This window comes from Phalacrocorax carbo, chromosome 1, assembly GCF_963921805.1.
Source record: "Phalacrocorax carbo chromosome 1, bPhaCar2.1, whole genome shotgun sequence".
In the NCBI taxonomy this organism is placed as follows: Eukaryota; Metazoa; Chordata; class Aves; order Suliformes; family Phalacrocoracidae; genus Phalacrocorax; species Phalacrocorax carbo.
The window spans coordinates 55,918,351-55,931,315 of NC_087513.1; the positions used below are offsets into that span (position 1 = coordinate 55,918,351).

Here is a 12,965-nt window from a genome sequence, read left to right on the forward strand (position 1 = left end):
AGATCTTGCTGTCCTCAGCCTGTCCTTGCCTTCCACCTCAGCCAACATGTGCCTGCTTCCCTGCCAGGTCTACAAGGGACCTGCCCTCAAAGTGCTACTCCATGCTGGGAGGGAAGGGGCACCTGGCCGTGCTGGGCATGGGGCTTACATCATATTGCTGTGGGAAGTTGCGGATAGAAGGCAGTGGTCGGACAGACACCCACTTCTTCTTTGCTTTGGACATCACCAGCAGGACGCGACGTTCCTTCGTCCAACTGAAGAAGAGAGAATAAATCAAGAGAGGCAAAAGGAAGAACAGAATAAGGTTTTATTTTCCTCAGAGACCCTTAAATATTGAGAGATGACCATGTCCTCCAGTCCAGCTTGTCCCTGCCACTATCTGGCTTCTCCTAGACACACACCTCTGTGACACATAATCCACAAGAAGAGTGTTTTAGGAGGATTTCTCCCTGTACTTATCACATATTTCTTGGGGTTAGTCTTCTCATAAAGCCAGAAGTCTCCCCCAAGTCTCACACGGGCATCCCAATGTGATGATGCATTCCACCTTTTGACACAGCCAATTCTTGTGCAATCGGATCCGCAAAAAACATGTGGGAATATTTTCTGTTTGAAAGGTTCAGTAGAAATGCAAGTCATTACAAGCACTGTCTTATGAACAGGTGCCAGGAAGTATTAATTCTCCTGCAGCCCAAGCAAACGATTACCAGGAGATACCCTGTGCAAAACCACCGGCTCTATTCAGAGGCTGCACAAAGAGGAGTTATCCTGCCTGTTCCAGGAAGTGATCCTCACCTGCTCTGTTCCTCGAGCAACTGCTGCTTCTGTCTCTTTTTCATCAAAGGTCTTATATTTGCAATAGGATGCTGGACTGTGCCTTTGTGGCTTGTGTTATAGGAAGTGAAGTTCTATAAACCCTTCCAGTCTACCCTGCCAGGCTGCCTGGGTGAGAGGTGCCACAGTTTCCATGACCCAATGGAGTCTTCCCAGCTGATATTCCTCTTCTTCTATCACACCGAACATCCTCAACTGGCCCCAAGGAGCCAGGAGGTGCAAACAGACAAGACGTGTTAGAGAAGAGCAATGAAGCAATGAAAGAGCCAAGGAAACTAATTTGAAAGGAGGCAGAGTACCTTGAATCATTGCTAATAGCAACCTGACAGACATGTGCAAACATCTAAGAGTATAAACAAGTGCCAAGGAGAACTATCTTGGTGACCTTGCTAAGAAGAAATGATAGCAACTGGGAAAAAAAGGGAATTGTGGGCACTTGTCTGCATGCACCAGGAGTAACAGTCTGCACAATGCTGGCAGCAAATACAAACAGTAAAAAAGAGAGCTGACAACTAGAAAACAGCTATCTGCAATGTTTGCTGTAGTGACAAACACCCCAGGCAGCTAGAGGCTGCTAGGAAACCTTACAGCCTCTTCCAAAAAGGCCAAAGGAAGCCCTGGAGAATGTAAGAGGAGAAATTCCTGCCCTCGAGGAGGGGTGGGTGAAAGAGAAGGTTGTATTGCTCACCAGTGTGGGGCTTTGGCACTACAGTACTTGAGGTCTTTATCTGGCTCCACCAGCTGCCCGTTCCTCCAGCACTGGCCGCACACAAATTTCATCTGGAGGTCAAAGGTGCTTGACGTGGGAGCCCGGGGAGAAGCCTGGGGAAGAGAACCACAACCTCAGGCAAACAGCCAAAACGCACACCCCAAACTGCCACAGAGACGCTGGAGGCTCCCCACACGCCTGTGTGCCAGCGACAAGCCAGATTAAATCAGAGACAGCCCAGCTCTCCTTTGCCAGTGTTAGCTGGTGGCCTGTCAAGATACCAGACAGGAGCAAAACCACCACTTGCTTCAGCATGATTTCCTGGGCTTTGACATCTGGCCAAAAGCACAGCCAGCCTGGCAGCTTCAAGCACTGACCAGGCCTGGCTGTGAAACCCCTGCAGCACACCTCCATGTACACACGTGCACATCTGTGAGATCTGCCCCAGCACTTAATCCCTGCTTCCCTGCAGGGAGGGCAATTCACATCTCCCTCGCTACCCATGCAGAGGGCTCAGTCACACAGCCGAGAGAGCCCCCTTGGGAGGAGGCCAGGCTGTGCTACAGTGCAGGACTCACCACCCCCACTTTTGGATGAACAGGCTCATGTCACATCTACCATTTGATACACTGAAGCCAGTGCTGGGTCCTTTTGTTAATACCCCTCAAAAACACTTCTGGGCAGGTTTCCATCCCTCACAGTTCCTTTGCACCCAGTCTCACAGGCAGTTAATCGTGATCTCTGGACAGAGGTACAACTGTCAATGCACATATTTCATATCCTTTCAGACACTTAACTTCATTGGCCATCTACCTGTCTCCTTGAGAGGCTTTTTTGGGATTATGATTGTGGAGGGGAAAAAAGATGAAACCAGTCTCATATCACCGCTGCCTCACATTTTCTAAGCAAATCTCTGGAAAGCCATTTACATTTTATACCACCACTGGAAGACATGAGGCTGGTGTCTCCAGTTTGTTTTCAAACCAAAGAGCAAACCTGACTGGACACCAGTGGCCCTGGGCACAACAGTATGTGAATGTACAAGAAAGAACCTAAAAGAACACCCTGCTCATCAAGTTGACTGTGAAGTACAAAAGGTCATGTACCAGTAGAACAGTTCTCTGAGTGCTAACCACATAAGCAGCCCATCCCAGCTGCCATGCCTCGACTTCTAACCCTGAGCAGCTAATAACGAGCACACAGGCAAACCATGTCCCCAAGGAGCAGGCTTCTGCCAGCAATTGATTAGCAGTAGTGTGCACCCTACATGCATCCCTTCGCACAGGAAAAACAGCAAGCACAGGAGGTGCAAAATCAAAGCATCTCCCAGGAAACGCCACATAAGCTATTGACTACCACTGTGCACCCTCCAGATCCAGTCTTTCAGAGGAGCAGAGCTGACATACGAAGGGTCCTCCATCACTGTGAAAAGCTGACCAGAGAGCTGACCTTTGTCTGTGCTGACTGCAAGGGGCTATCACTGCTCTGGATATCCCAGCAAAAAGACCCTTCCAGAGAACCATCATCTCTCTTGAAAAGCAGTGGCGATTCTGGCCTACTCGCCTGCGGGACAGCCTTTCTGGTGGCATCCAGCATGTGACTCGTTCATCTGTCAGCTTTCACCAGTGCTGGTGACCACCAAGTACACATCAAAGCAGCTTGTTGTGGATGAGCAGGGTTGAGACCTGGGATATCACAGAAAGCAGTAAGGTGCCTCCCTCTCAGATGTGTGGCCTTTGAACAGTAGTTTTAATCTCCACTTGTCTCCAAAGAAAATTACACTACAGCTCACCACTGACTCACCAAACCTATAGGCCTCAGGTAACAAAACAGCACTGCTGGCATATTCCCTCTTACCAGCTCAATGCCATCTGCCGTATAATCGTCCAGGCGACAGATCTCAGCACAGCCAGGAAGCCTGGCTTGAATCTACTGACCCAGCAAAACGAAAAATCAAGTGTCTCCAGATGACACAACAGATCAGAGAAAAAGAAAATATTTCTCAGGTAATTCTGGTGATCTCGGCTGCCTTTTCTACAAACTCTTAACCAAAAGAAGCCCCGTGCATTTCTTCATCAGAGCCATGCAAACTGCTAGTCAATCCAGTGGGTGCGTATGCTCCCAGGGCATTAGGAGCCAGGTGAAAAATCAAAGCTGCTGTTGTTGCTGCTACATGACTGTATTTGTAAAGGCAAGACACATACCTGGCAGACTGCTGATAGCCAACAGTGTGGAAATTCGTATCACATGAGGCTCTAGCAGACGAAGCCAGGCAAAAGTGCCTCGGGCTATAGCACCACCCCTTGCTATGAAGCCAGACAATATAGTGTTAGCTATGCACCATGGCAACCAAATAAATAAAAGTCTTTGGCACGACAGCTCTCCACTTCAGGCTTTGCAGAAAGCAACAGCCCCGGCACGGCCACTCATGTCTCACAACTTCAGGAACCCCTCCCAGTGATACTGAAACGGCCTCTGGAGGAGCCATGTGCCTCAGGGGCTTATATGAGGAGCCCAGGTTACTTGACCACCTAAGTGAGCTGTACTTGGGTGCAAGTACCCCTTATTAGAGACTTTCCTCTCCATGCTTAAATTGCTAATTCTGAGGCCAGTTTTTATGAGGGTCCTGCAGCTGGCTAGCGAGGCAAAACAGAATAGCCTTCAAAAACCAGAAAACCAGAGCACTAAACCCCCTCAATTCTCAGGAATATGATGGGAGCCAAGGACACCCAGCTACCTACAATGGTCTCTCCTGCTGACTGCCTCTTCCATCTGCAGCCACTGGGTTTACTCCTACAGCAGCTTCCATGTGCCAAATTTGTGCGGCCAAGAGCAAGATCCCTGGCAGGTGTTTAGCAAGCAGTGTATCTTCAGCTTCCATTTGTTCCTAAGTCTCCTGACCTGCATCACCATAGCTGTTGGGTCCCTCTACACTGCCTGCCTCTTTTCTCCACAACTGGACAGCCTCACCGCTAAGTCCAAATAGCAGCTGCGACAAAACTGCAGCAAAATCCCTGGGAGCGACTTTGCTTCCGCTGACCAGAGGGCACCAGGGTGACTGTGGATCACATGGGATAGTGGGAAGGAGGTGCCTGCTTTTACAGCACTCCTGGGAAGTTGTCTTTGCCAGGCAGCCAACAGCCAAAGCTGGAAGGACGCTGAGAAAACTCTGAGTCATGTTAGCCTGCTTGGATGGGAGAAAATAAAGACAAAATTAAACATGTCTCAACAGATACGTTAGTCCTGCCCCTGGGGTCTTTGGCAGTAAGCCAGTGTCTCATCCTGGAGCACAGCCCTCTGGCTGAGTATGTGCTGATGCCAAAGCCATGGTTTGCTATTCCAAACACATGTATGTGACCAGCTCGACTCTGTCTCCCTGCACAGTGCCAGTGCCAGGCCGTCAATGCCCACAGACAACTGATGGTGCCGCTGGGAGGCACTTTCTGACTGTAACAACAAGGCTGCTGCTTCGTCTCCGCACAAAATGATGCCCTGGAAGGGTGGAGGGTGCAGTCTAGCTCTGCAACAGGCATTTGTGGGGCACAACCAGGCTTTGCCATGGGGCATCAGCCCTAACAGTGCCCACAGGGCCCAGAAACTGCAGCTCTCTGCCCACACCCTGGCAGCTGATGTAGCAGGCACTGGTGTTTCTCTTCCTGATCCTCTGGCCCTGCAAGACCCAACAGCCAGAAATTAAACCCTCACTCAACATCCAGATCCCACATGCTTCAGAGGACATGCTCTGACCATGCCTGCTGAACAACTTGTTCTCCCAATAGCAGCACCTCCAGACAAAGGTGAATTTGAAGCTGCAAGGCTTACTGGAAAACAGCTGTCCATACATGCATTTTTATCCCCAGATTATGGACAGAGAATGGCAAGATTGAGCTTTCTGGAAAACTCATGCAGATTCACAGCAGGCAGGACACAACCAGTCACTAGACTTCACTCTCCACGGGGCAGTGTTTGCTCATATAAATCCAGCTACTGTCAAGAACTGCTGCAAATTCACACTTAGTTTCCTCCACTGTGGAGACACAGGCAGCTGCCTCTGTCCCCACACCAGACAGAAAGAGATCATAGCCAGGTCTGTCTGCAGGGATCATTCAGGCTCACTTCTCATATAATACAGGGTGTAGAAACTTGTTCTCTCAGCTTCCTGAGAGGCTAGAACATATTCCTTAAGCAACTCAGATGGCTTTGAGAACTACAGACCTTGGTTACTCTGGACTGCTGCTTCTCACTCTTCTCCCCCGACCACTTCAGACCACAACAGCAGAATGGGCCACACAGGTATGTTGCTGAGCATCTCCTCAAAGGTGACTCCATCTCATGCAGCATAACCAGTGCATAGGTGCACACAGAGTCCACTGCAAGCATCAGTGTAGTCACCTGCATCTTTCTTGTTGAGCTAACCCATGCCCACCAGACCTGCTTTTCCCCAGCATCAGTGCCCTACAGCCTTCCGAACACTTCTGCTGGCCCATAACCTAGCCAAAAAAAGCTGTTACACACCGCATGAGTGACTCAGATCCCTTTCCTATAAAAAAAGAGATCCGCAGGGTGCTCCCAGGCTGCACTCAGTGCTGGTCTTTGCAGAGGGACTCCTGGGTGAGAGGTACAGACAAAGGTGAAGCACCCTTGCTCTGAGAGTAAGGGACAGGGCTAAGGGGTGGTAAGCTCAGGCCTCCACAAGGGAAAAGAAAGCTGTCAAGTGGGAACAAAAAGGATTCACAACACTTTCCCCACCATTTTGCAGGGGAGAGAATTGGTCCTATGCCTGAGAGCTTGCTAGGAGGCGTAAAGTTTCTCATCTCATCAGACATATCTTCTGAAAGTAACGAGAGAACAAAAAACTCCCTGTTCTAATGGCAAAACTGCTTTTGCTCAACCTCAGGGATGGGCTGGGAATCATCCTCACTGTGTGGGCTCTGCCCCTACACTACAGAACACCCCTTGGGGAAAAGAAGAGGATAAGGCAGCCAACAGGCTGGAATAAAGCAAACAAAGAGGTGTCCTTCACTTATAACACACCTCTCCAGAGAAAGCTCTTGGCAGTGCTAGAGGGTGCATCCAGAGGCACCTTCTCCCACACTGAGAGACTGGTGGCACAAAGAGAGGCAAAGCTCACATCCTCCTCCTGGCAAAGCACCACTAAGATCTATGCCCAGCTTCAGCAGCACCTGAGCTGCAAGTTCCACTCCTGTGTTTATACCAGTCCTGTGGATCATGAGTCATTTCTTATAGTCCTTCACACTGCGATATCGTCCCTTAGCCACTAAAGGGCGGCAGGACACCTTTGGTCCCCACTCTGTGTGGCCATGGTCCACAAAGTCTCCTCTGATTTCACTAGCTAAGTGTCGCAGGAAGCACGATTCTCTGCGCGTTACCCTCCCTGTTTTGTAGGCTTCACCCCACCACTGAACAGAGCAGATAGCAATGCTGCAAAACAAGGCACAAAGCTCATCACTAGCAATGCAACCAGGAAAGCTCTCAGCTGTCCTCCTCCTCAATGGCCAGCCTGGTACCTCTCAGGCACAGCAATGTGAGGAAAAGAAAGTGGTGGAACAGTTGGGAGCAAAACCATGCTGCAAGCCTTAGATGCACCTTACCATGCTGTTGGTTGGTTTGCTGGCATGTGCCTCCATCTGCTGCCAGTACTTCTTTGATTCCTGCACGATATCTTCATGGGTCATTCCTGGGAACAAAAGAAGACAGAACTGAGCTACCCTGTTTTGGCCAATGGAAGAAAGGGAGGGAGAAGTTGCAGGACTTCCTACGCTGGGCCTTAGAAACCCTATGTGGCTGACAGCTCCCAACAGTCCCACTGGTAATGTCAGGACATGGGTTGTGAGGAGACCCACCACAGAACGTGCTTAAGCACAGGCTAAGGAAGCTCCTCTCTCCCTACAAGCCAAACGAAAGGGGAAGAGTTTGGTCTCCTGGGCTCATTCAGACCTGGCGTTCTGCTCAGGCTGTCTGTAAAGCACCCAGATGCTGCCTCCAAGATGATGATTCTTGACTTGGGGTCAAGACCTTAACCAAGGCTGTCCCCCAACACTGTATCAACAGATCCTACCCAAGTCCCTGAAGACAATACTTTGTACTGTTGATCTGCTGTATGTTGGAGTTTTTGCCACTAGCTTGGAAGATCACAGATATCCCACTGAGACACCTAGCATCTCCAAGACTCCAGAAGTCCCGCCTAATCCCTGCTGAGATTAATTAGCCTGTTACACAATTCAAGTTGTGGGGGCTGCCCATCAATCAATAGGCAAAGAGGAAAGTTGAAAATCAACACAGACAAACACCAAGTGCAATCAAGCTAGCAAGGAAAGACCCACAGTGCAAACAAGCTAGCAAGGAACAGATGCTAGTATGTAACCAGCAAGGAAAGATCTGCAAGGTTTCAGGAATCACAAATGCAATATCAAGAAGAAGGGTTGGTCAACCTTATCTAAGGAATTAGCTCCTGACCAAGTCAAGTGGCGAGGGAACAGCCCCTGCCAGCACCAACCAGCCAGATGGGTGCTACGATTCTCAGAGCACTAAACAGCAAGAGAAAAGTATGTAAGAGTGGGAACCTTCTCGTCAATGTGAGGACTCTGTTACAAAAAAGCCATGTTATTTAAGTGCTGTAAAGACCCAAGATAGCTGCCAAAACAAACTGAAGCTAGTGTCTTATAATGGCCAGCTAACTGCAACAGGATGGGTCCTATGGATGGCCTTGATGCAACACCCCCAGCACAGAGATGTTGCAAAAGGTTTGATTTGCTTTTGCCTACAGTTCTTATTATTGAAGCGAGGTGTTCCCCAGGCATGCCATATGGACACGATCTTTGATCTGGGAGCCAGCATGTTCCAGAACTTAAGGGCCAGCAAACACAAGTTTTCATCTCAGCTTAGGCTGTGTGTAACTTGGGTAAGTCACAGCATTCCTGACCTCAGTTTCCCCATCTGTGATTTCAGCTGTCCAGGTCCCTGCCAGGCAACAATACTGCTGTTTGTACAGGGCTTGGACAGGATGAAAAGCATCCAGGGAACTTTACCATTCTTCAAGAATATTTGCTCAGGCCTCCAAAATGGCAGCTGCTGCATAGCTGGTACTATTCCCACATCAGAGCTGTTTGTGGATTTTCTCCTTCTTAACCACTAATCCCAGAAGAAACTGTAGAGTTAGAAAAACTGCAACTCCCTCTTCTGTGTCCAAGTAATCTAGGGCTAGACACAACACTGATCTGTACTTTGGGAACAAAAACTATAAAGCTGGAAAAACCACAGCAAAAAGTTAACATGCTGCACTGGACCTGGCAGAGAAAGGGCCGAAGCAGCTCCCATCTTCTCCATTCTGCACACCTGCACTGTGATCTCTGGGGTGCAGAACCAACAGGAGAAGCATATACAGCTCATGTCAGAAGACTGCATTTCAAATGAAGTTCTTTGCTGTGACTGTCTTCTTCCAGTCCCAGAAATTTCAACTAACTCAACAATACGGCCTAGAAATGTGGTGGTTGGGAAGAAAAACCCCACCCAAATATGAAAGGATGTTTTCTAATGCACCAGTTCTCCAAAGCATGAACTATCCCAAAGAGATGATCTGGGAACCAAAAGGCCTGTGTGTTGATTACTTATAACATTTCAGCATCTTTTGCAACATCACTAGTGAGGACAAAGACTCTGTGATTTCCATTGATGGAAGAAGATAGCAAGATATATGTGTGAAAAGCCACAGTGAACAAGAAAACAGTCCTGCCTGTCCATATTTTCTGATCTTGGGAACCTTTACTCCACTAATACAATCCTTTATCCCCAAGAACAAAGCCACAAGCTCCGTAAAAGCTCAAATGGCTGTGAATATCAACAGCCCCCTGGTTTGAAATGCAAGCTCTGTGAATGATGCCCCCTTCCTATTCTTGCTGAGCAAATGGTGCCCAGATCAAACCTTCTGCTCCAAAGCTAAAGCATTCCCTAAATCGCTGAAGTGCTAACTACCTTGCAACTCTGTTTCTGTAACGAGGACTATGCTTAAGAGAGGTAACAAACTACCACTCCAGGAAGCCAAATTCACAAGGAAAGCAGGCTCATTTATACAGTGCTGCAGGAAAAAAAAAAAAAACCAAAAAGATGATGGCTCTCCCATTTTTTGAAAAGATGGGAATAAGCACAAGTTTACTGACCACCTCTGCAGCTAAACTCATAGCTTGTTTAATCTACTCAGCTTCCCTGTTGGAAACAACTTCTTCAGGTAAAGAAGGCAAGAAGCAAAAATCAATCTAACCATTTATTCTACAGGCTGAATTCCCAGAGTATTATGGGCAGTATCATAAGCATGTAGGTGGCCTACAGCTCACAGGCAACATGCTGTCTGAGAAACTCTGAAGTTGTAATTTTTTAATTTCCTGGGGCTACCGGTGAGGCTGAGCGGGAAAAATAAAAGATGGCATTTGCCACAGTGTGCTACTTGTTCATTACTGTCCCTCATGAGCCAAGCCAAGGTCAAGGTCTGCACTAAACAACAGTGACAGGCGCTTGAGCAATAGATTAAATAAGGTGCCCCCAATTACATCAAAGAATGCTGAGAAACACCCATAACACGTTTCCTCTCTGAAGTACTCCCATTACTGGGCTGGGTCCTGCACTAAACAAGAGCCTGTGGTGAAAAAAAGATGTAGGTAGCATTGTGGGTGGACCAGCATCTACTTGGTTAACAGGAGAGCAGCAAAAGAAACCCTCCAACATGTCAAAGACAGAGAGAAGACTGAAAGTGTCAGATGTGGCCTGAATATTATTTCTGCAATAGTCTCTTCAGAGCTATGTCATCAAAGACTTTTTGGGAAGACCAAGTATCTTGTCATTTCCTGCTGTTGGTGAATTTGTTCACAGAACCTGGAGATGCACAGCCCTCCTTTATATAACTGCTTTGCCACCTGTGCATGCTGCCATTCTCGCTGCACCAGATGCTCACTCAGGGGCCCAATTGCTATTTAGGGTCTTGCACAGGATTTAAGCACCATAACACCTCTGGAGATTCAGCCCTACCTAATAATCATTTCAACTTATGCAGCTGGTTCCAAGGAAAAGGCTTCCTGGTCTGCAAACTACAGTAGCACGTGTAAAGGGGCAAGGGCCAAATTGTTTCACAGAACACCTTGGCCCTTTTTTCTATGTCCCTGAGAAGACAGAGTAAGTATATGCACAAGTCAGTAACAACTTCTCAGTACTCCTAAATCACCCTCTTCTCCTTCTCAACTGGCCCCAGGTACACACCGGAGGAAACTCTGGTGTACACGTCACCAGCCCTGCACCAAGTCACACTCACCTGAATATTGCTGCAGCAGCCAGACCTTGAGTTCGATGAAACTATGAGCAAAGTGGCAGCTGTCCTCGCGCAGGCAGCCGTAACGCACCTCGTGTCGGCACACATCAAACTGGAAGTGCTCCTGGAACTGGCGGATCTTGGAGTATTTCAGGGAGGTGGAACGCACGATGTGGACCAGACACCTGCAGTCAGGCCAGAGAAATATGAAGCACCAGAGGATCAAATCTTCTCCCCCTCCTCCTTACATGTGACTTTCAGACAGTTGACTGGGCAGGCAAAGGACACAGAAAATCAACTCTGGAAGAGGCAGACTCCCACTGGGAAAACTAAATCCCTGCCCTCCCACCCTGTCAATCCTAGGTGGGTATTTTCAACCTCCTCAGCCCATGGATGATGCTCTGCTTAAGTTCAGAGATCAGGCACATTTCAAAATATGTAGCAAAGATACCAACTCCTCTGGCTCAGCAAGTCCCTAAGTCTCAGGTTGCCAGGAACCAGAAGGGGTTCTATTACTGTGTACTTGACATGGTTCTTATAGTTGTTTTCCCAAACATTCATTACCATCCAGCCAGGGGCAGGATCCTGAGCTAGAAGATCTTTGGTTTGACCTTTATGTAAAGGCCGAGCTGAAGGGCAAATTAAGTCAATGGAAAACTCAGGCTGACTCCAAAGGGCTTTGCTGATACCTGAAATCCCTCAGCACCAGAAGCAAACATGCAGGGTGAAGCACACAGTGCGATTTCTCATGCTTTCAGCTGCCCTGTGATTGGAACCCATGGGGAGGAAAGAAAGAGACCAGGGCCCTGGAGTTAAACTGGCTGGACTTACAAGAGGTTGCTCCCATCAGCACAAAAAATGTTCACTCACTTGTTGTCATGGAAACTGTGTTTCGCAGAAAGGTTGGAGCAGACAGATGGTGTGTCCTTGGTCCCTTTGCTGATAATCCGGGGTTTGCTGTCAAAGCAAATCTGAGAAGAGAAGAATTGGCATGCTGGCAAAATCTTAGAGAGCAGTGAACCAGAGCCACTTCACTTGGAAGGGGAAGGAGAACCAGAGCCAGCCTATTCTAATGTTTAAAGTTAGAAGAAGCCTGGTGAAAACTTTGTGGCAGGGCTTTAAAATAAAGGAAGCGAATTTTTGGAAAAGCTTCCAGGCAACATTTTTTGGCTTACTCTCAATGGTATTTTCCATTGTGGTTGGAAAAATTTTGGTCACAGCCACATATTCTTTCCCAGCTAACCAACAGAGCAAGAACAAGGGGGAAACAATGGGGAAAAATAAAACAACAGCCAGTTCACAGCAAAGAACATGTCTCTTTCCATGCACCACTGCCAGTGTGGGGAACTCTCCGCTGCAGAGCATCAAGATGGTACAAGCCAATCCTTAACTGACCAACTCAGTGGCCCAGCACAGACATCAAGTGGGAATTTGTTGCATTATGGGGTTCTGGTTTCTAAAGTAGCTGGGGCTAAATTACAGTTCAAAGCAACATCTCAAGACAGAGGAAGAGAGAGGTGATCCCATGAGGCTGTGCACACCCAGTTCAGCTGCAGGGCGAAGGAGGAAAACTACCTCTCGTTCCTCCTACACAGCTGCATCCACTGCTCACTGCCCTTCTGGGAGTAGGGCACTGGCTGGGACATTCAGAATCATAGAATCATTTAGGTTGGAAAAGACTTTTAGGATCATCGATTCCAACTGTTAATCTAGCCTGCCAAATCCACCACTAAACCATTTCCCTAAGCACCACATCTACATATCTTTTAAATACCTCCAGGGATGGGGACTTAACCACTTCCCTGGGCAGCCTGTTCCAGGGCTTGTCAACCCTTTCAGTGAAGAAATTTTTCCTAATATCCAATCTAAACCTCCCCTGGCACAACTTGAGGCTGTTGCTTCTCATCCTGTTGCTTGTTACCTGGGAGAAGAGCCTGACACCCATCCCGCTACAACCTCCTGTCAGGTAGCTGTAGAGAATAATAAGGTCTCCCCTCAGCCTCCTTTTCTGCAGACTAAACAACCCTAGTTCCCTCAGCTGCTCCTCAGAGGACTTGTTCTCTAGACCCTTCACCAGCTTTGTTGCTCTTCTTTGGACACACTCCA

The 12,965-nt window shown here is 48.2% G+C and overlaps 1 protein-coding gene across 8 annotated transcripts in view; it reads right to left on the reverse strand.

The window, feature by feature from the left end:
• ZC3H7B (zinc finger CCCH-type containing 7B) overlaps positions 1-12,965 on the reverse strand; it is a 49,965-nt gene that overhangs the window by 9,084 nt on the left and 27,916 nt on the right. For all 8 annotated transcript variants that reach the window (XM_064453580.1, XM_064453617.1, XM_064453590.1 and 5 more), the window contains exons 15-19: positions 11,730-11,830; positions 10,863-11,044; positions 7,156-7,241; positions 1,523-1,656; positions 149-254 (exon numbers count right to left, since the gene is read on the reverse strand). In XM_064453580.1, coding sequence (XP_064309650.1) covers positions 149-254; positions 1,523-1,656; positions 7,156-7,241; positions 10,863-11,044; positions 11,730-11,830 — 609 coding nt within the window. The remainder of the gene's footprint in view (positions 1-148; positions 255-1,522; positions 1,657-7,155; positions 7,242-10,862; positions 11,045-11,729; positions 11,831-12,965) is intronic.